This window comes from Cydia strobilella, chromosome 17 (assembly GCF_947568885.1).
Source record: "Cydia strobilella chromosome 17, ilCydStro3.1, whole genome shotgun sequence".
NCBI classification, from domain to species: Eukaryota; Metazoa; Arthropoda; class Insecta; order Lepidoptera; family Tortricidae; genus Cydia; species Cydia strobilella.
Genome location: NC_086057.1, coordinates 9,250,978 through 9,272,746, shown reverse-complemented (window position 1 = coordinate 9,272,746; position 21,769 = coordinate 9,250,978). Strand labels below are relative to the sequence as shown.

General features: G+C 41.0%; 2 protein-coding genes across 2 annotated transcripts in view; one reads left to right on the top strand and one right to left on the bottom strand.

Annotated features, from left to right (window-relative positions):
* Window positions 1-1,793: 1,793 nt before the first annotated feature.
* LOC134748992 (large ribosomal subunit protein uL23m) lies at window positions 1,794-3,898 on the bottom strand. The gene is made up of 3 exons (XM_063683875.1): window positions 3,730-3,898; window positions 3,349-3,628; window positions 1,794-2,024 (listed from the first exon to the last, which is right to left on the bottom strand). The coding sequence occupies exons 1-3, from the start codon at window positions 3,741-3,743 to the stop codon at window positions 1,866-1,868; spliced, it is 453 nt and encodes a 150-aa protein (XP_063539945.1). The 5' UTR covers window positions 3,744-3,898; the 3' UTR covers window positions 1,794-1,865.
* A 218-nt stretch (window positions 3,899-4,116) lies between these two features.
* LOC134748982 (tyrosine-protein phosphatase non-receptor type 9-like) overlaps window positions 4,117-21,769 on the top strand; it is a 119,631-nt gene continuing 101,978 nt past the window's right edge. Inside the window, exon 1 of the mRNA XM_063683855.1 lies at window positions 4,117-4,261. Coding sequence (XP_063539925.1) covers window positions 4,229-4,261 — 33 coding nt within the window. The 5' untranslated portion in view covers window positions 4,117-4,228. The remainder of the gene's footprint in view (window positions 4,262-21,769) is intronic.

Below are 21,769 nucleotides of genomic sequence, written 5' to 3'. Positions count from 1 at the left end.
AAGAAATGCTCCTGCGAGAGAGATAAGACCATCGTGTTTTGCAGAGCATGTGGCTATTACTGCAACGGTCGCATTAGGCTGAAGTGCGAACAGCATCCAAGAGTAAGTACGTTTAATTAAGAAGTTATTGCTGTAGACCAATTGTCGAGTCACCATTTGAAGTTATTTAAAGTACAGTTTGATTGAGTGGAGACGATATTGATACTTGAGATGACCATATATTTAAGAACATTGTAAATTCAATTTGAATCTTGTTGTCTGGACAGAGAGGTTGATACATGTACGGATTGGTTTAAAACTTAACTGATCAGATTTTTTTATGACTCAGGTAACCTTCTTGTTAGACATTTCTGAGTGCCCGCGGTGCCACTGCTCAGCGTTCCTAGATGAATATATTAAAGCTTAGTGGCTAAATTTTAAAGTGTTCAAGCTACTGACTGTTACTACTATGTTAACATTTGAAAGAATATTATTGTAAGATATACCTATCTTATAAGAAATTATTATTCTCTTATAAGATAGGTATGTATGATTGCTAATAGATAAGGAACTGGTAAGATTTATATTCTAGAAATAGATTTTACCACTTTGTTTGACAAAATGTCGAAACAGTAAGACATTATTTTTAAACACTTTAATTTGATTTCTAAGTGGATAAAAATAAGTATACTTCCGTTAACATTTGTATGTTTAAGTTTTCGTTTTGTTTTTAATTAGTACAAGAGGATAGACTGCTTTTATGTTATAATTAATGTAATCAGACTATTATTACACAGATTACATTTTGCAATGTATGAAACCAATGGTTTTTATAGTAAAAACAGTTTTGAGTTTCAAAATACACTCAAACATTTGTAATCTTTGTAGTACAACTAAACAAGCCATTATTCTTTTGATATAATAAAAAAAATAAGGTAATAAGGTTTTTTATTTTAATATTGATTGGTGGTGACTACTATACCTTGTGACTTGAGACATACCTTTATAAAAACAAGTTTAAAAATAGGCATGTGGAGAATAAATAAAATTAAATATGAATAGGGAGTATTACTGCAAAATTCTGCTGTCAGAGTGCAGCACTAGCACCTATCGAAAACCAGAGTAACATACATACTGTGCCTTAAAGAGTTTTTGACAAGTTTTCACTATGTTGGTTTATGCATCAAGGTGGTTTGTTTACAGAAGGCCTACTGCGAAATTTTGTTATCTACCTCTATCGATAAAAATGTGCAAGTGTGATAGAGAGGTAGAAACCGAACTTTCGCGTTTCGCGGTAGGCCCTGTGATTGTGCTAGTGACGCCCTCTACGCAGTTTCGCGTAATATTCCCTACTAGCTATTGCCCGCGACTTCGTCTGGGGGGGAATCGGTAATAGCAGCTAGAGTAACTTTAGCGCCTGGATAAATTGCTTGACATCAATTATCAGGCAATTCATTAAATCTCTCAGTTTCACCCCCCTTTTCACTCTTTAGGGATGATTTCCGACATAAAAACTATCCTATGTCCTTCCCCCGGGACTACTAAATCGGTTCAGCTGTTTAAGCTTAAAAAAGTAACACACAGACAGACATACATGCTTCAGCATTTATAATATTAGTATGGATTGGAAACTACATTGCAAACATAAATTATAAAATTTGGAGGAATTACTACAAACAAATAATGATATTTAATTAGAAAAAATAAATTGAAGCAAATAAGTATTTTAGTAAATAAGTACCTGACTTGACTATGACCATGAACCATTTCATTGAAATGAAGTTTTCCTCTTCCTGTTGAATGAAAAACTAAGCTTACTACATTTCTAACATTTATTTACATATCTTATTCTAATAAAAAGCTAATATTTATCTAAGTTACACATTTTATATAGAGAACCAACTTGGAACATCAGATCTGTCCTTATTCCGTTCCAAATACCCTTTGAAGGTTTTCTTCGCTTCATCCAAGGATTTGGCGTCCTCGTCCTCAGCTTCCTTTTGGTCCAAAAATAACTTAGGGTACTCAAACTTCATATCTTTTGGCTGGAAAATATAAGATGAGGAATGAGAATGGTTTACCTTTATTAAGGTCACGCAACAATGTATTTTAATTGGTATGTGCATACCTAATTTCAAATTTGTATGCCTGTCGGTACACAAATAAATCATGCGCAACAAAACTCTAACCAGTAATCCCAGCGAAACTAAACAACAAAAAACTACACAACAGAAACTTGAACAAAAAAACTATTTCAAAACAAATGAAGAACATGTACGCAGAAAAACACTACAAAATGACATGAAACAGCAGGGAAAGAAAAATGGAGAGAATTGGAGGAGGCCTCCACTCAAAGAGGGGTCCAAATTAAATTAAATTAGTAAATAACATACACAAACTTAACACTAACTACTAGCTATAAGAAAATTACTAACAACACGCAAAAACTTTTAATGTAAAATTGGAAATAAAGGCTTTTTTATTTTATTTTTATTTTTTTTATGCCTGTCGGCAAAGCATGGCGGTCTATCATACTTTTTGTACCAACATTGTTACCTATGTTTACAAATAAATCATTTGAGTTTTAGATGGTTGGGTAATTCTAAATATTGACACTATAGACAGTGGGCCAGGCGAAAATTTCGTCAGTCATCGCCTCCCAGTTGATACTTCGCCACATGTGCATGATAGTTTTGATGCTATTATGAATTAAAAAAATAGTCAGTTGTATTGCACAGTTGTATCGCGGTGGAAAGTTCGTAAGCTGGTCACGTGTACATTTTTTTATGTGTTGGTGGCTGCCATTCCTCAACCCACCAATGGAGCGGCAGCTGACGTCCATGAGGGTTCATCATATATAGCCGTTGACCACCATATGAGTTATCACCCGGAAGGCGATTGGTCATGGAAATCTGTTCCTGGCTTGCGGTCTATAGTATGATGGTATTATGTAGGATTTATGGAATTACCAGACATTCTGAAGTATTTGGAATAATGACTCAAATAAATCTTCATAAGATATTAAAAGTAGGATGTGTCAGCACACTAAAGAAGAGACACTTTCCACATAGATTCTTGTGTACATTGTCCCGCTGTTTGCCATCTCTATTGCATACACATAACTATATTACTGTCAAGACCGAAGTCAATGGAAGAATAAGATTCGAGCCCTACACCCCAGCATAGGGTAACAGGATAAGAAGAAGAAGAGAAGAGCAAGCTCTCAGTGACATTGACAACCGGTGTCATGGGTGGGACAGCAATATAATTATGCGCATGCAATAGAGATAGCACCAGGCGGTTCCATGTACGAAAATCTATGTGGAAAGCGTCTCTACTTTACCATAACACTAAAAATCTCAAACTTACCAGGGTAACATAGGCATATTTGATATCATCATCTTTAATAATATAACCCCTTCCCACATCCCTTCTGAACTTTCCCATGGTAATCTTTGTTCTGACATCAGCGATTGGGACATCGTAAATCTTCTCCAGGTAATTTTTAATGTCGTGCTTTGTCATTTCCATAGAACATTGGAAGTGAACTATGTTTGGTATCTGTTTTAAATGAGGTTTAACAAGTTTCATCCAAAAATTTGGTAAAAATACTCTTAATTGGGGATTCCCTCTTTGGTATAGTGGATACCTGGAAAAAGATGGAGAATTTATGACTGTGAAATCAGGGTACAAGTAATTCACAAGACATTTTGTTATATAAATTTGATAAAAGACGAAAATAATTATTACCATCGGGTGGACATTATTCTGGACCCTTACTATTACTGTTAATAATATAGACTCGCAAGATTGAAAAATCGAACGAGCTGTAAAATGACACTTAAATAAAAGTACGAATAATAAAAATTAAATCGGGTTTTAGATAATTTTGATTATCAAAGGTAGATTATAACCTACAAAATTTTGACAATACTCAATAGCTGTCAAAACACACTGACTGACAGACCAAAATTTCTTATTTTTGGCGCGCATAGACGCTAGACGAATTAAGCTTGCTTTGCACGATAAACTTAAACCGACTTTTGCCGACTGTTCTATCCACAGATTATTAACTAGTTACTTCGGTTCTATCTACGCTGCTACGGTGTAGTTTGAAGTTTGAAGTGAAGCTGCGAGTTGCAGTGATCGAGATCGAGGTGCTCTTGATCGTTTTCGCTTGCGACTGTCTTTTGAATGTGTGTCGGAGAGGACTCCAACCAGCCATTGAGCTTGTTTGTCATAAAGAAAAATGGCGGTGGCCCTGTCACCCGATCAGGAGGTGGTAAGTAAATTAATATAATTAATGATTTTACGAAATGACTGTTTATTAAGGTCTTGATGTCTGTGTGTTGAGATTCTCAACTTTTTAATACAAACTGCACATACTTTAGACGGGTAATGAATTTGCTACTCGCGTCATACCATTACCATGTCATCAATGTTTGTTTTGATTCAGTCGTGTCCGCTTGTTTTCGCTTATATTTTATTCCTCGTAAGATAAAAAAATACTTTAAATCGTGTCATAAAAATATGCTCTCCGAATTGAATATACATTTGGAATAACACGTACTGTCATTCTTCTTTATAATACGAAACTATCAACTTTTTCAAGGCCCTTAATGTGGTGGATGTGGGTTTTGTGGAGCTAGATTCTTATTAGCTACCAACTCCTTTGTTTTCTTTTAAAAATGCCGGTTCCGGTATTTTTAGCAGTTTCAATCAAATTTAGCTTCCATTCATTATTTATTCAGTACATAAGTTCCAGATATTCCAGTGTTGTTTTTTTTTTAGTGTATGTTAGTAAACTTCTCTAGGAATGCGTGGGATTTCTGTGCAATTATTATAGAGTAATGTTCCTATTACAAGTGGAGAGTAGGTAGGTACTTTAATAAGATAGACCAGCTATGCAAATGTAATGTGGCTCTTCAAATGTCATAATTTAGAATGCTGATAGGCATGTGGCAGTGGTAATGTAGAGGTTACTTAAAATTCTTATTTTAGTAAGTAATACAGCACAAATAAAATATTTATATAGGTATTTATAGGTACTTTTAGGTATGTTTTGTTTACCCATAATACTTATTTATTAATTTCAGTTGTTAGCAGTTTATTCATTGCCACGCTAAGCATAAGAGCAGTAACTGATTTTGAAATCTCTTTAAATTGTAGAATATATCATACAAGTACAAAGTATACAAATGAAAGAGATCAAAATGAGTTACTGCTCTTATGCTTAGCGCGGCTGCATTAATAAATAAATAAATAAATAGAAAAGCCTTTTATATCTGGGTAACAGCATAAATATAAAATATGCCATTCTCAACCAAAAGGGTACTTATTGTTGGTTGTCAATAAGGCGCTATTTCCATATAGCTTCAATTTGAAATCAACTCTATTGACAAGCAACAATGTGGTACCTTTTGGTTAAAAACGTCACAAATATTTGCAAACTTAGTCTAGGATCAAACCTAATTTATATGTAAAGAATAAAAAATCACACCAGAACCCTCTTATGAGGTAAAGGCCTCTTCCAAAATTTTTCCACCTCTCTCGATCTTGGGCCTCCCATTTGGCCCCCTGCCACCTTAACTATGTTGTCAGTCCAGTGTGCCAATGACCATCTTCTTTTTCTTTTCCCGTCTGGTCCTTTCCAGGCTGTAGCTTGTAAGGTCCATCTCTCATCCTGGAGTCTGGCAACGTGGCATTTACTTGGACACCTGTTTTACTTATGGGTTATGTATAGACAATGGGGGTAGGTTTTGACATTTGGGTACAAGGTGGGGTAGTTGTGAAAAGCCAGTCTGTCAATGCAAACTTGGACCAGTGCCTGTGCCTGGACCCCTAAACTGTAAGTTATAGTAGTATGTATCCATGTTAAGACTCCATCCCCTCATAAGACAAGTCACTCAAAAGCTACAAACATCCCCTGACAACATGACTTGTTTTACTTAGTGATTCATTTTTATTGTTTTGCTTATGTCAGTGATTCCAATTTATTTGCTTTCAAGATGATTGGTATCTAACCAGGCATCTAGCCTAGATGGCTTTGTTATAGTTTAATGTCAATTTTAAATAAAAAGTTGCAGGACTGAAAGAGTTTTTAGTATATAAACATAAACTTAATAAACAGATAATAGGTAGAGGTTTTCTCGGGGGCTACGGCTACAGTATGGGGTTCTTCAAAAAAGTGTACAGGTATGTACCACCCCTGGAGTTGCAGGCTACCCATAGGCTATGATGACCGCTTACCATCAGGCGGACGTACACTTTACCACCAATATGGTATTAAAAAAAAAGACTAGTATCAGTATCATTGTTGACAAAAATATGCTGCCTAATTGTAAACCTTATTGCAGCAAGGTCTATGAATGGTTAGTGTGTTGTATGTGTGTGAGTGTGTGTGTCTATATATTATATCCAAACAGAAATAGTTACACAAATATCCAGTGTTCAAAAAATAAACAGTTTCTTGCAAGTTATTTTGTAACAAGTTTTCTATTACAGATGTAGTGCATAATTAATTTCTTCCGTATTTTCAAGGAAATGTAAATTAAATCATTTATTCATTTGCAAGAATGTAGTACACAAAACCAGTTCTTACAATATAAAGATGTCCAATACATTCTGCTTAACAAAGCATGCAAAGAAGGCTTAGACTAAACTTAGCTAAATGACATATATTTTTAAGTGCCTAAGGAGATAATATTATTACACATATGTCAATTATCAGAATTCCGGAAAGACTAGTATTGTAAAATAAAGTAACATTATATAATTCAATTAGTAGAATGTCAAATTTTGAATCACATATAATAATAGAAATATTAATTCAATAATTAACGTACGAACGTGTCTTGCTATTTCAGTCAGTCTCGGTACAAAAAGTACTGAGGTTGACTGAAGTAGCATGACAAATACGAACGTTTCCGAGAAAATACGAAGGAAAACAATTATGCACTACAGCCACAGAATAAGTAATAGTATCTACAGCTGTAGGTAGATACCTATTTCCGCAGCTGACTGTACATCATTTTGTAATAATGCATAGTTCCAAGTAAATTTACAATAAAACCGTGATGTAAGTATAAATATGTTACGCACGCCCCCATTACCGGCACGCTTCCTTGAACACATGTGTCACATTTCGCCAAGTCCACTAATGTCCGTCATGTCTCGCTTACGATGAAAATCTTCCACCTACTTTTTTTTAATAAGGGTAAACTTGGGTGATTTCGTTACTCGCTGAATGCGAAGTACCATGTTTCATTATGTTGGGAAGGGCTATTTATCAATTATCATTTATTTACTCGTTGTGACCCAAACAAATGCTAAACAAAGCACTGTCCCCCTCTCCCTTCTCTGAGCTACATACATCCGGCCAAAACTATATAGGAGTCTGAGTTATCCCGCTGTATACTTAGGCTGCGACCGAGATCTGTTGCGTTTACGCCTCCATTTTGGTTCTTTGTGGTTGTTGTTGTCAACTGTCTTCATCTCAACATCAGGTTATCTTATGGAATTTAGTATTATTTAAGAGCTATGAGAGTCCCACTGAATGCACTAGCTGTTGGGTAAAGGCCTCTTTTCCACTTAACCCAGTCTTAAACAGTCTCCCCTAGTTTGCCCGAAAGGCAGTAAGTAGGTAATAAATTCACCGTTTTCGTTCTGCCTTGATGCTGGACTCTGCTTCCGACATCTTTTCGGCGACATTTTTTCATCAACGGTCGTTAGCTAGTTAGAATTGTTTGAGGAAATTCACAAAAAATCTAAATAAAGTCTTATAGTTGCATGCCTGAGTTATTGTAAATTCGTAAAGAAATACATAATATATATTAAGAAATACGCAGTCGGTGTAGCGTAAACAACAATCGCAAAAACCTGCCAGGTATTCCCTCGCAAGTCGCAACACCTAATAGAATTGCTGTTCAGCGGGCGTGTAAGTTCGCTTTTTACTATCATATAAGTATTATAAGTTAATATGGTAGCAGCATTTAGCAAGATAAATACAGGTTATTGTCGCTAATAATGAGTTTGATTTCGTTGTTCGTCGGCAACGACCTATATAAACAAAGGGGTGATTAGTGTAATTCTTCATATATTACGCAGATTACGTTATTCCAATTGAAGTTACTAAAATGTACTACTTAACTTATTTAACAAATATAATTTAAATAAGATATGTTGTTCAAATTTAAATTGAAATCGTGTTGCTCATAACTCATGACCGATCCATCCCTCTCCCTTGCTCTAATATAAACTTCATTAGAAACGCGAGTAAATCTGCTATTTCTAACTTTTGAACAAAGTCAGATTATAAACAACTTAACAAGTTATTCAGAATGAGCGAGTGAGTGAATTGAATCACCGATTACTTCAAATCCCATCAGATCGGTCGGGCAACTCGGGCAATTGAGGGCACTCTATCAGCGAGCGCAGCGTCCGGCCGCTCTCCGTCACTCAAACTTAACGGCTGATTTATTACGCCGATTTTCGATCCGGCGTTCCCACACTACCGCAAATTTATACCAAATACCTGTTGGTATTTATAGACATTTCAGCGGAAGTGTCGTAAACATGGCTACCATGAAACGATCGCACGTCAGTCCCCCGCCGCTATTTTAGGCGCCCGGCGCGTGTAAACCAAGTTTAAACAATCATACTGAACGTAATGTCATCTTGCCTGTCTACTGACGGGTTTGTCAATGAATCTTCCCACTACTATTACGTGTTGTCTTGACTAGAGTTATGTGCCGCTGCCGACCGATCGTTGGGGTTTTCGGTCATTGTTGCCTGCGCGTATTAGTCAGTTTCCTTCACTCTTTACATGGTCTCGATTAGAATAAGTTGAGATAAGACTACACTTATAATACACCGCCTGCATTTTATTGTTTCTAATAATACACTCGTGTTTGGTTTTGGATCGTGTCCTTGTATCTGTAAGTCTACAGCTGCACGAATTGATATACCTTGACCTTTCCGTGAAACTGAAAATGATAATTTGACGTGATTAACTAGCTTTTGAGATGTGGTGCTGGCGTCGAATGGCTAAGATCAGTTGGACTGAAAAAAAAACCAACGAAGAGGTTTTACGTATAGTAGGAGAAAAGAGGACTTTGTTAAGAACTATAGATAATAGAAGAGGAAAGATGCTTGGGCACCTGATACGACACGACGAATTTATCAAAAACATCATAGAAGGGAAAGTTGAAGCAAAGAGGAAGGAGGGAAGACCAAGGAGAGCGTACATGCATCAAATAAAGGAAAAACTCAACGTCGTGTCGTATCAGGCTGTCAAAGAGAAGGCAGAGGACCGCGAAACATGGAAATTGCTCCACCGACAAGAGACTTACTCTTAAGTATATGATGATGATGAACTATCTTTCACCGTTAAGGTGTGAAGTCAGAAGCTGAATTGCTTAAGTAGTGTGACATTTAAAAGTATAATAAACCCGTGACAAAGCCGGCCGGCGGATGCGCGGTCGACGACCCATAATCGATAGCACTCTATTTCGGAAGTTCACTGCACATTGTTACCTGGAGGCTTTGCAGTGCACTCTCATCTATAAATTTAGCCAGATCAGAGACATGTGCACTGGAAGGAAAGGTTAAATAGTTCAGTCGTCGATAATAAACATCGATATTTGTAACCGAAAGGTTTAAAAGGTATTCGCCATCAAATTATACCTATGTATTTTTTTTTGCTTTACCAAAAAATATATACGTACGTAGCAGTACAAACAGCAACACTTAACTGTCCATCGGTGGACCTTATGCCTTTAGTAATAAGGTTTACGAACTGTCAGTTAACAGCTTGGGCGATGGTGCCTATACCAAGAACGAAAAAGTTTTTGATATTTGAAGTACTTACAAATACGAACAATTCCTAGAAAATATGAAGGGTAACAATTATGCACTACATCCGTAATCTGTAACTTAGATTTAGTTATAAAATTCAACGTGTGTCAACAACCCTATTATTTGAACATGATGTAGTAGAATAGAAAGTCGTTTTGAGTAACCTTTGATGCTGTATCTACCTAGGTGTATTTGCTTTATGTCAGATTCTCACGAATCGAACAGACTCAAAGCGTACGTTACGAATCGTTACGATACGAATGTTATCGTTACGAATGTTAAGAATCTGAAGCTTCTATAATAGGTCGCGAGGAGTTCAAAAATAGTCTTCTAATTCCTTTGGATCTTGCAACGTACGATTTCGCTTGGTTAGTAGGAATCTTATTACTTCAGCCGGCAGCCCCTGTTTTTAGTATACCTACTCTTTGGAAAATGAATTTTCTTGCTTGATTACAACAAACAATACATATAAGCAAGCAAAAGTTGCTGTTGTTGATCATAATTATCATAAAGGAATTCTAAAAGGTATAAACAAGGATCTGGCTGGTCTGACTCACAAGTAACAGGAAAGCGGTACCCTGTCTGAGAACCGGCAAGGTATACTTTTCTCGAGGCGTATGGGTGGGAAGAACAGACCAGTATTACTCATCTCGATTTAATGCATCCTGCGAACCAGTGTTGGCCGAACGCTAATGCCATTAACCATTAAAAATTAACAATTAAAAAGGTAAATGGCCATTAACCATTAGCCATTTAATTCGGATTAAAGTTAATTCGGATTAAAGTTAATTCGGATTAAATTTTTGAGACGTTAATGGCCATTGAAGTTAATTCGGATTAACTTTAATTCGGATTAACTTCAATGGCCATTAAAGTTTCTAAAAATTTATTAGAATTACTCTCAATTGCATCAACGTCTAATAAAATTACATTCGTGATATTTTAAAATGAGACAGCAAAATGACCCTGACTGAACCCTGGCAGTAGTAGCAGTACCTACCTACTACCTAGTAGAATTCTGGTGTGGTGCAACACAGACATACGCGGTTTTGGTCATTTAAATCGTCTTGATGAGCACTTCGGAGAGCCGTACCCACGATAGAGCTGATGCTGAACCCTGGCAGTACCTAATGGATCTAAGGTTTGGTGCAACATAGGCACACGCTGTTTTAGTCATCCGACTCGTCTTGATGAGCACTTCGGAGAGCCATACCCATGATAGAGCTGATGCTGAACCCTGGCAGTACCTAATGGATCTAAGGTTTGGTGCAACATAGGCACACGCTGTTTTAGTCACCCGACTCGTCTTGATGAGCACTTAGGAGAGCAGTACCCATAATGGAGGTGATGCTGAACCCTGGCAGTACCTAGCGGAACTAAGGTTTGGTGCAACATAGGCACACGCTGTTTTAGTCATCCGACTCGTCTTGATGAGCACTTAGGAGAGCAGTACCCATGATAGAGCTGATGCTGAACCCTGGCACTACCTAGTGGATCTAAGGTTTGGTGCAACATAGGCACACGCTGTTTTAGTCACCCGACTCGTCTTGATGAGCACTTAGGAGAGCGGTACCCATGATAGAGCTGATGCTGAACCCTAGCAGTACCTAGTGGATCTAAGGTTTGGTGCAACATAGGCACACGCTGTTTTAGTCACCCGACTCGTCTTGATGAGCACTTAGGAGAGCAGTACCCATAATGGAGCTGATGCTGAACCCTGGCAGTACCTAGTGGATCTAAGGTTTGGTGCAACAAAGGCACACGCTGTTTTAGTCACCCGACTCGTCTTGATGAGCACTTAGGAGAGCAGTACCCATGATAGAGCTGATGCTGAACCCTGGCAGTACCTAGTGGATCTAAGGTTTGGTGCAACATAGGCACACGCTGTTTTAGTCACCCGACTCGTCTTGATGAGCACTTAGGAGAGCGGTACCCATGATAGAGCTGATGCTGAACCCTGGCAGTACCTAGTGGATCTAAGGTTTGGTGCAACATAGGCACACGCTGTTTTAGTCACCCGACTCGTCTTGATGAGCACTTAGGAGAGCAGTACCCATGATAGAGCTGATGCTGAACCCTGGCACTACCTAGTGGATCTAAGGTTTGGTGCAACATAGGCACACGCTGTTTTAGTCATCCGACTCGTCTTGATGAGCACTTAGGAGAGCAGTACCCATGATAGAGCTGATGCTGAACCCTGGCAGTACCTAGTGGATCTAAGGTTTGGTGCAACATAGGCACACGCTGTTTTAGTCACCCGACTCGTCTTGATGAGCACTTAGGAGAGCGGTACCCATGATAGAGCTGATGCTGAACCCTGGCAGTACCTAGTGGATCTAAGGTTTGGTGCAACATAGGCACGCGCTGTTTCGGTCATCTGACTCGTCTTGATGAGCACTTAGGAGAGCGGTACCCATGATAGAGCTGATGCTGCACCCTGGCAGTACCTAGTGGATCTAAGGTTTGGTGCAACATAGGCACGCGCTGTTTAGGTCATCCGACTCGTCTTGATGAGCACTTAGAAGAGCAGTACCCATGATAGAGCTGATGCTGAACCCTGGCAGTACCTAGTGGGTCTAAGGTTTGGTGCAACATAGGCACACGCTGTTTTAGTCATCCGACTCGTCTTGATGAGCACTTAGGAGAGCAGTACCCATGATAGAGCTGATGCTGAACCCTGGCAGTACCTAGTGGATCTAAGGTTTGGTGCAACATAGGCACACGCTGTTTTAGTCACCCGACTCGTCTTGATGAGCACTTAGTAGAGCGGTACCCATGATAGAGCTGATGCTGAACCCTGGCAGTACCTAGTGGATCTAAGGTTTGGTGCAACATAGGCACGCGCTGTTTAGGTCGTCCGACTCGTCTTGATGAGCACTTAGGATAGCAGTACCCATGATAGAGCTGATGCTGCACCCTGGCAGTACCTAGTGGATCTAAGGTTTGGTGCAACATAGGCACGCGCTGTTTTGGTCATCTGACTCGTCTTGATGAGCACTTAGGAGAGCGGTACCCACGATAGAGCTGATGCTGAACCCTGGCAGTACCTAGTGGATCTAAGGTTTGGTGCAACATAGGCACGCGCTGTTTTGGTCATCTGACTCGTCTTGATGAGCACTTAGTAGAGCGGTACCCATGATAGAGCTGATGCTGAACCCTGGCAGTACATAGTGGAAGTAAGGTTTGGTGCAACATAGGCACGCGCTGTTTTGGTCATCCGACTCGTCTTGAGGAGCACTTAGAAGAGCAGTAACCATGATAGAGCTGATGCTGAACCCTGGCAGTACCTAGTGGATCTAGGGTTTGGTGCAACATAGGCACACGCTGTTTTAGTCATCCGACTCGTCTTGATGAGCACTTAGGAGTGCAGTACCCATGATAGAGCTGATGCTGAACCCTGGCAGTACCTAGTGGATCCAGGGTTTGGTGCAACATAGGCACACGCTGTTTTAGTCATCCGACTCGTCTTGATGAGCACTTAGGAGAGCAGTACCCATGATAGAGCTGATGCTGAACCCTGGCAGTACCTAGTGGATCTAAGGTTTGGTACAACATAGGCACACGCTGTTTTAGTCACCCGACTCGTCTTGATGAGCACTTAGGAGAGCAGTACCCATAATGGAGCTGATGCTGAACCCTGGCAGTACCTAGTGGAACTAAGGTTTGGTGCAACATAGGCACACGCTGTTTTAGTCATCCGACTCGTCTTGATGAGCACTTAGGAGAGCAGTACCCATGATAGAGCTGATGCTGAACCCTGGCACTACCTAGTGGATCTAAGGTTTGGTGCAACATAGGCACACGCTGTTTTAGTCACCCGACTCGTCTTGATGAGCACTTAGTAGAGCAGTACCCATGATAGAGCTGATGCTGAACCCTGGCAGTACCTAGTGGATCTAGGGTTTGGTGCAACATAGGCACACGCTGTTTTAGTCATCCGACTCGTCTTGATGAGCACTTAGGAGTGCAGTACCCATGATAGAGCTGATGCTGAACCCTGGCAGTACCTAGTGGATCCAGGGTTTGGTGCAACATAGGCACACGCTGTTTTAGTCATCCGACTCGTCTTGATGAGCACTTAGGAGAGCAGTACCCATGATAGAGCTGATGCTGAACCCTGGCAGTACCTAGTGGATCTAAGGTTTGGTACAACATAGGCACACGCTGTTTTAGTCACCCGACTCGTCTTGATGAGCACTTAGGAGAGCAGTACCCATAATGGAGCTGATGCTGAACCCTGGCAGTACCTAGCGGAACTAAGGTTTGGTGCAACATAGGCACACGCTGTTTTAGTCATCCGACTCGTCTTGATGAGCACTTAGGAGAGCAGTACCCATGATAGAGCTGATGCTGAACCCTGGCACTACCTAGTGGATCTAAGGTTTGGTGCAACATAGGCACACGCTGTTTTAGTCATCCGACTCGTCTTGATGAGCACTTAGGAGAGCAGTACCCATGATAGAGCTGATGCTGAACCCTGGCAGTACCTAATGGATCTAAGGTTTGGTGCGACATAGGCACACGCTGTTTTAGTCATCCGACTCGTCTTGATGAGCACTTATGAGAGCAGTACCCATAATGGAGCTGATGCTGAACCCTGGCAGTACCTAGCGGAACTAAGGTTTGGTGCAACGTAGGCACACGCTGTTTTAGTCATCCGACTCGTCTTGATGAGCACTTAGGAGAGCAGTACCCATGATAGAGCTGATGCTGAACCCTGGCAGTACCTAGTGGATCTAAGGTTTGGTCCATCATAGGGACACGCTGTTTTAGTCACCCGACTCGTCTTGATAAGCACTTAGGAGAGCGGTACCCATGATAGAGCTGATGCTGAACCCTGGCAGTACCTAGTGGATCTAGGGTTTGGTGCAACATAGGCACACGCTGTTTTAGTCACCCGACTCGTCTTGATGAGCACTTAGGAGAGCAGTACCCATAATGGAGCTGATGCTGAACCCTGGCAGTACATAGTGGATCTAAGGTTTGGTGCAACATAGGCACGCGCTGTTTAGGTCATCCGACTCGTGAGCACTTAGAAGAGCAGTACCCATGATAGAGCTGATGCTGAACCCTGGCAGTACCTAGTGGATCTAAGGTTTGGTGCAACATAGGCACACGCTGTTTTAGTCACCCGACTCGTCTTGATGAGCACTTAGGAGAGCGGTACCCATGATAGAGCCTTACCACCTACCTTAGATCCACTAGGTATTGCCAGGGTTCAGCATCAGCTCTATCATGGGTACTGCTCTCCTAAGTGCTCATCAAGACGAGTCGGATGACTAAAACAGCGTGTGCCTATGTTGCACCAAACCCTAGATCCACTAGGTACTGCCAGGGTTCAGCATCAGCTCTATCATGGGTACCGCTCTCCTAAGTGCTTATCAAGACGAGTCGGGTGACTAAAACAGCGTGTCCCTATGATGCACCAAACCTTAGATCCACTAGGTACTGCCAGGGTTCAGCATCAGCTCTATCATGGGTACTGCTCTCCTAAGTGCTCATCAAGACGAGTCGGATGACTAAAACAGCGTGTGCCTACGTTGCACCAAACCTTAGTTCCGCTAGGTACTGCCAGGGTTCAGCATCAGCTCCATTATGGGTACTGCTCTCATAAGTGCTCATCAAGACGAGTCGGATGACTAAAACAGCGTGTGCCTATGTCGCACCAAACCTTAGATCCATTAGGTACTGCCAGGGTTCAGCATCAGCTCTATCATGGGTACTGCTCTCCTAAGTGCTCATCAAGACGAGTCGGATGACTAAAACAGCGTGTGCCTATGTTGCACCAAACCTTAGACCCACTAGGTACTGCCAGGGTTCAGCATCAGCTCTATCATGGGTACTGCTCTTCTAAGTGCTCATCAAGACGAGTCGGATGACCTAAACAGCGCGTGCCTATGTTGCACCAAACCTTAGATCCACTATGTACTGCCAGGGTTCAGCATCAGCTCCATTATGGGTACTGCTCTCCTAAGTGCTCATCAAGACGAGTCGGGTGACTAAAACAGCGTGTGCCTATGTTGCACCAAACCCTAGATCCACTAGGTACTGCCAGGGTTCAGCATCAGCTCTATCATGGGTACCGCTCTCCTAAGTGCTTATCAAGACGAGTCGGGTGACTAAAACAGCGTGTCCCTATGATGCACCAAACCTTAGATCCACTAGGTACTGCCAGGGTTCAGCATCAGCTCTATCATGGGTACTGCTCTCCTAAGTGCTCATCAAGACGAGTCGGATGACTAAAACAGCTGTGCCTACGTTGCACCAAACCTTAGTTCCGCTAGGTACTGCCAGGGTTCAGCATCAGCTCCATTATGGGTACTGCTCTCATAAGTGCTCATCAAGACGAGTCGGATGACTAAAACAGCGTGTGCCTATGTCGCACCAAACCTTAGATCCATTAGGTACTGCCAGGGTTCAGCATCAGCTCTATCATGGGTACTGCTCTCCTAAGTGCTCATCAAGACGAGTCGGATGACTAAAACAGCGTGTGCCTATGTTGCACCAAACCTTAGATCCATTAGGTACTGCCAGGGTTCAGCATCAGCTCTATCATGGGTATGGCTCTCCGAAGTGCTCATCAAGACGAGTCGGATGACTAAAACAGCCTGTGCCTATGTTGCACCAAACCTTAGATCCATTAGGTACTGCCAGGGTCCAGCATCAGCTCTATCATGGGTACTGCTCTCCTAAGTGCTCATCAAGACGAGTCGGATGACTAAAACAGCGTGTGCCTACGTTGCACCAAACCTTAGTTCCGCTAGGTACTGCCAGGGTTCAGCATCAGCTCCATTATGGGTACTGCTCTCATAAGTGCTCATCAAGACGAGTCGGATGACTAAAACAGCGTGTGCCTATGTTGCACCAAACCTTAGATCCATTAGGTACTGCCAGGGTTCAGCATCAGCTCTATCATGGGTACTGCACTCCTAAGTGCTCATCAAGACGAGTCGGATGACTAAAACAGCGTGTGCCTATGTTGCACCAAACCTTAGTTCCGCTAGGTACTGCCAGGGTTCAGCATCAGCTCCATTATGGGTACTGCTCTCCTAAGTGCTCATCAAGACGAGTCAGGTGACTAAAACAGCGTGTGCCTATGTTGCACCAAACCTTAGATCCACTAGGTAGTTCCAGGGTTCAGCATCAGCTCTATCATGGGTACTGCTCTCCTAAGTGCTCATCAAGACGAATCGGATGACTAAAACAGCGTGTGCCTATGTTGCACCAAACCTTAGTTCCGCGAGGTACTGCCAGGGTTCAGCATCAGCTCCATTATGGGTACTGCTCTCCTAAGTGCTCATCAAGACGAGTCGGGTGACTAAAACAGCGTGTGCCTATGTTGCACCAAACCTTAGATCCACTAGGTACTGCCAGGGTTCAGCATCAGCTCTATCATGGGTACTGCTCTCCTAAGTGCTCATCAAGACGAGTCGGGTGACTAAAACAGCGTGTGCCTATGTTGCACCAAACCTTAGATCCACTAGGTACTGCCAGGGTTCAGCATCAGCTCTATCATGGGTACCGCTCTCCTAAGTGCTTATCAAGACGAGTCGGGTGACTAAAACAGCGTGTCCCTATGATGCACCAAACCTTAGATCCACTAGGTACTGCCAGGGTTCAGCATCAGCTCTATCATGGGTACTGCTCTCCTAAGTGCTCATCAAGACGAGTCGGATGACTAAAACAGCGTGTGCCTACGTTGCACCAAACCTTAGTTCCGCTAGGTACTGCCAGGGTTCAGCATCAGCTCCATTATGGGTACTGCTCTCATAAGTGCTCATCAAGACGAGTCGGATGACTAAAACAGCGTGTGCCTATGTTGCACCAAACCTTAGATCCATTAGGTACTGCCAGGGTTCAGCATCAGCTCTATCATGGGTATGGCTCTCCGAAGTGCTCATCAAGACGAGTCGGATGACTAAAACAGCCTGTGCCTATGTTGCACCAAACCTTAGATCCATTAGGTACTGCCAGGGTTCAGCATCAGCTCTATCATGGGTATGGCTCTCCGAAGTGCTCATCAAGACGAGTCGGATGACTAAAACAGCCTGTGCCTATGTTGCACCAAACCTTAGATCCATTAGGTACTGCCAGGGTTCAGCATCAGCTCTATCATGGGTACGGCTCTCCGAAGTGCTCATCAAGACGATTTAAATGACCAAAACCGCGTATGTCTGTGTTGCACCAAACCAGAATTCTACTAGGTAGTAGGTAGGTACTGCTACTACTGCCAGGGTTCAGTCAGGGTCATTTTGCTCTCTCATTTTAAAATATCACGAATGTAATTTTATTAGACGTTAATCCAAATTGAGAGTAATTCGGATTAATTATTTGACTTTCATGCCCATTGAAGTTAATCCGAATTAAAGTTAATCCGAATTAACTTCAATGGCCATTAACGTCTCAAAAATTTAATCCGAATTAACTTTAATCCGAATTAACTTTAATGCAATTGGTTAATGGCGGAACTAATGGTTAATAAAATTGATCAATGGTTAATTAAAATTAACAATTACGGCCAACACTGCTGCGAACCATTAAAGTGTGACCTCCGAGTAGTTAAAGTTATTAAGGATCTCGAAGCCGTAGTTATATTGGTAAATCTGAGGCGAGCACCCGCGTTCGACAGCGAAGGGAATTAGTCTCGTGCGATCAACATCCTGGTCGCGGTGTTAGTAAATACGGGATTCCCGAATTAAGACTTGCTGAAGGTAAATTAATAACAGCAGGCAAACAGTGGGTAATATAGCCTATAATAGGCCTGTGCTTATCAGTTGGATGACTGGGTCCTGGGATGGGTTGGATGACTGGGAAGTGGGCTTGTGATCTTGAATAGACAGACATTTACACCGAATTTTTTACAAAAAAAATCACTTTATCGGGTTGGGGGCCTATTAATGAAGATTGGCAGCCAAATAGGTACAGTCAAGGGCATAAATAAATATACATTCCCAAAGTTTCAAAAATATGTGTACGCTCTTACACCTTAGACAATAAAGTCGTGTTCACATATTTTTGAGCCATTTTTCTGGATCGATATTTTTGCCTTCGACTGTACTCCGGGCTTTCGTAAACAATAGTGAGTTTGGCAACACTTATTATGTTTGCTGTGTGATGACATCCAATGGCTTACAAAGTAGTTAAAGTTTATATTTAAAACGCCCGCATTTCATTAACCCCATCATTGTCATCATTGTGGTATACTAAGCATTCCACGTCACCACGTGCCTGCTCCGCCAAGCGTATTGAATTCATTGTGGCAGGGATTGTCTGCCTCCCGTTAAAATAGGTATTAGGTACTTGGAGGTAAGAGGAAATTATTAATTCTGCCAGTGATATAGGTAGGTTTTTGACGATAATAACATTTTGCGAACCGTGTAAAAAATAACTGGTATGCTCCGCGACATCGACAGACTGATTGTACAGTCAAGGGCATAAATATATATATATATATACATTCCCAAAGTTTCAAAAATATGTGTACGCTCCGTACCTTAGACAATAAAGTCGTGTTCACATAATTTTGAGCCATTTGTCTGGATTGATATTTTTGCCTTCGACTGTAGGCTTGGCTGTATGAAGCTGATTTGTATTATGTATAGTCAAAATGTTATAGATAAACTAGCTTTAGTCCTAAATCTACCATCTGCTAGAAAATCACTGCACAACTTCTTTACCAACAATACCAACCCACCAACCGCCTGAGATAAGATAAGTGATAGAGACATAGACTATAGAGTCAGACCAAGCTAAGTTGGCAGCGAATTTGATAGCACACGCTGAGCATGTGTTATTTAATATTTTAAAAGTCAAACTTCTATGAAATTATGACGTTTACTTAACACTTGCACAGGCTGGGCTATCAAAATCGCTGCCAACTTAGCTTGGTCTGACTCTAGTCGAAATTTGGCGCAAGCTGGAAGAATCTGTCTGTAAGCCTGTTACCAAGTTGCTTGTTATCGTCATCATATATATTTAAGAGTAAGTCTCTTGTCGGTGGAGCAATTTCCATGTTTCGCGGTCCTCTGGCATTCTCTTTGACAGTTTGATACGTTACAGTGGTATAACCTTTATATGTTAATGATATCAAATATCATTGACGTCCTGCAATATCTAATAGTATAGATATACCTATTAAGAAATTCATTGCTAAGCGTATAACGTTTTTAATCATAGATATCGGCAACTTCGCATTACGGTAAATGTTTCGCCCACGCCCGTTCATCATTAGTTGTTACTGGAAAGAAGAAGGTAATATGTGACTCTGATGGCATAGACATTAGACACGTGTGATATTGTACTATACTATCACAGTTATCACACCGCGGTAACAATGTGGGCTTATTCAAATCTAACTTAGACTGGTTCGCCGCCATCGAATTCTAGCAAGAAACTTATCTTTCTACCTATTAAACAAAACTTATTTTGATCATATGGGTCATGGGTCGTTTCAATGTATCAAAACCGACATATTTGTCATTTGCGAACAGTCACCTGTGCAATAATATGTTACAAACTTAAGATTCAAAAAGTATCAAAGAATTTATTTGCATAGTAACACAGTTGTGAGAAGGTGCATGTTACAAGATAAAAGAAATCCGAGCATTCGTCTTGCTTGCACAACGAAGGCCGAAAAGATATCTGACACGATTTTATTTGTAGAGCCATAATAGCATGTCACATATTTTTGCGGCCTTCGAAGAGTAACATATGTATTATTGCAGGTGACTGCACATATTTACAAAGTTCTAGTGTGTTCTAGGATATCAACAAATGGAAAGGCTGAGATGATTACAAAAATTCGATACCAAACGTTCGAAATGCAGCCACTGCGTGCATGCATATTACCGTCAAGTGCTTTTATTTAACGGATTTTACAAATCAATTTCCCCTTGCGAAGGTTATAAGATTATTCAATTGCTCGTACCGGACCATATAAGGGGAGCATTGCATTGCTATATTGAAATGACATTTTTATAATTCTTGCGACGCTATGTTTGGAGGCGTTGACGTCGCCACGACGTCGCGTAAGTGCGATTGTTTCGCGCAGCCCACAGTTGCACTTCGGAGACGTTTTCGCACAATCGTGCGTGTCATTCTTAAACTCTCGGCGTTTGTACCTAAATTACTTTACGTCTCTAAAATAATTCCTTTGCTAAATGATTCAGGGGGATTAGCCATGCAATATCATGTTTTTGCGTTGCCTTCTGCGTCAAACGAGTCTTAAACGTCATTTAATTGTTTAAGTTGAGGGGTCACGTTTCCTTAAATCTATTGACGGATGCTTCACTTGCTTCACTTCAGCCATTCATGCTTTACTGCAAGTTTATTACGCGTTTTTATTTTTAAACAGTATATTATAACTTTTTATTCAAAATAGTTCAACAATTGTTTAAATAAGTGGTTCGTTGTGTTCATTTTCTTTAGTGCAGCACTGCAATAAAGTGTTATCAAAATGCAGAACTTTATCTTTTGAAATAGCTATACATAAAGAGTATAAAAGGTAGTTTTAATAGTGTGAGAGCTCCAGTAATCATATGCAGAAATCGGTAAAACTTCGTGGGTAATATTCTCTATTTCCCGCGAATCGCACAGTAGTAGCAGATGTTTAATCGCCGGATATTGACATTTAGTAGCATTTTCATGCGTAACAAACTGAGTAACAAACGTCGGTACAAGCCAGAGAATTTTCACTGGTCTATGGTACAGTACAAACCATGGGAATCATGGGATATGTTTAATTTAGAACGATATAATCGCAATTAATTCTATACACGCAATGCTTTCAACTGAAACTGTCTATACCGATTTATTTCACGCAAAACTTACGATGTCTGACATATGACATCTTGGAGCGGCGGTGAGGTGCGTGTGCGCTCATACTAATGCTATACCGGCGCGCGCGCGCAGGAAACACATCCCGGAAGAATTAGCG

Bases quoted from the DNA above. Each gene is read 5' to 3' on its own strand.
- LOC134748992 (XM_063683875.1), bottom strand. The intron at 2,025-3,348 runs GTAAGTTTGAGA...TATATTTTCCAG, and splicing joins AATATGCCTATGTTACCCTG to CCAAAAGATATGAAGTTTGA.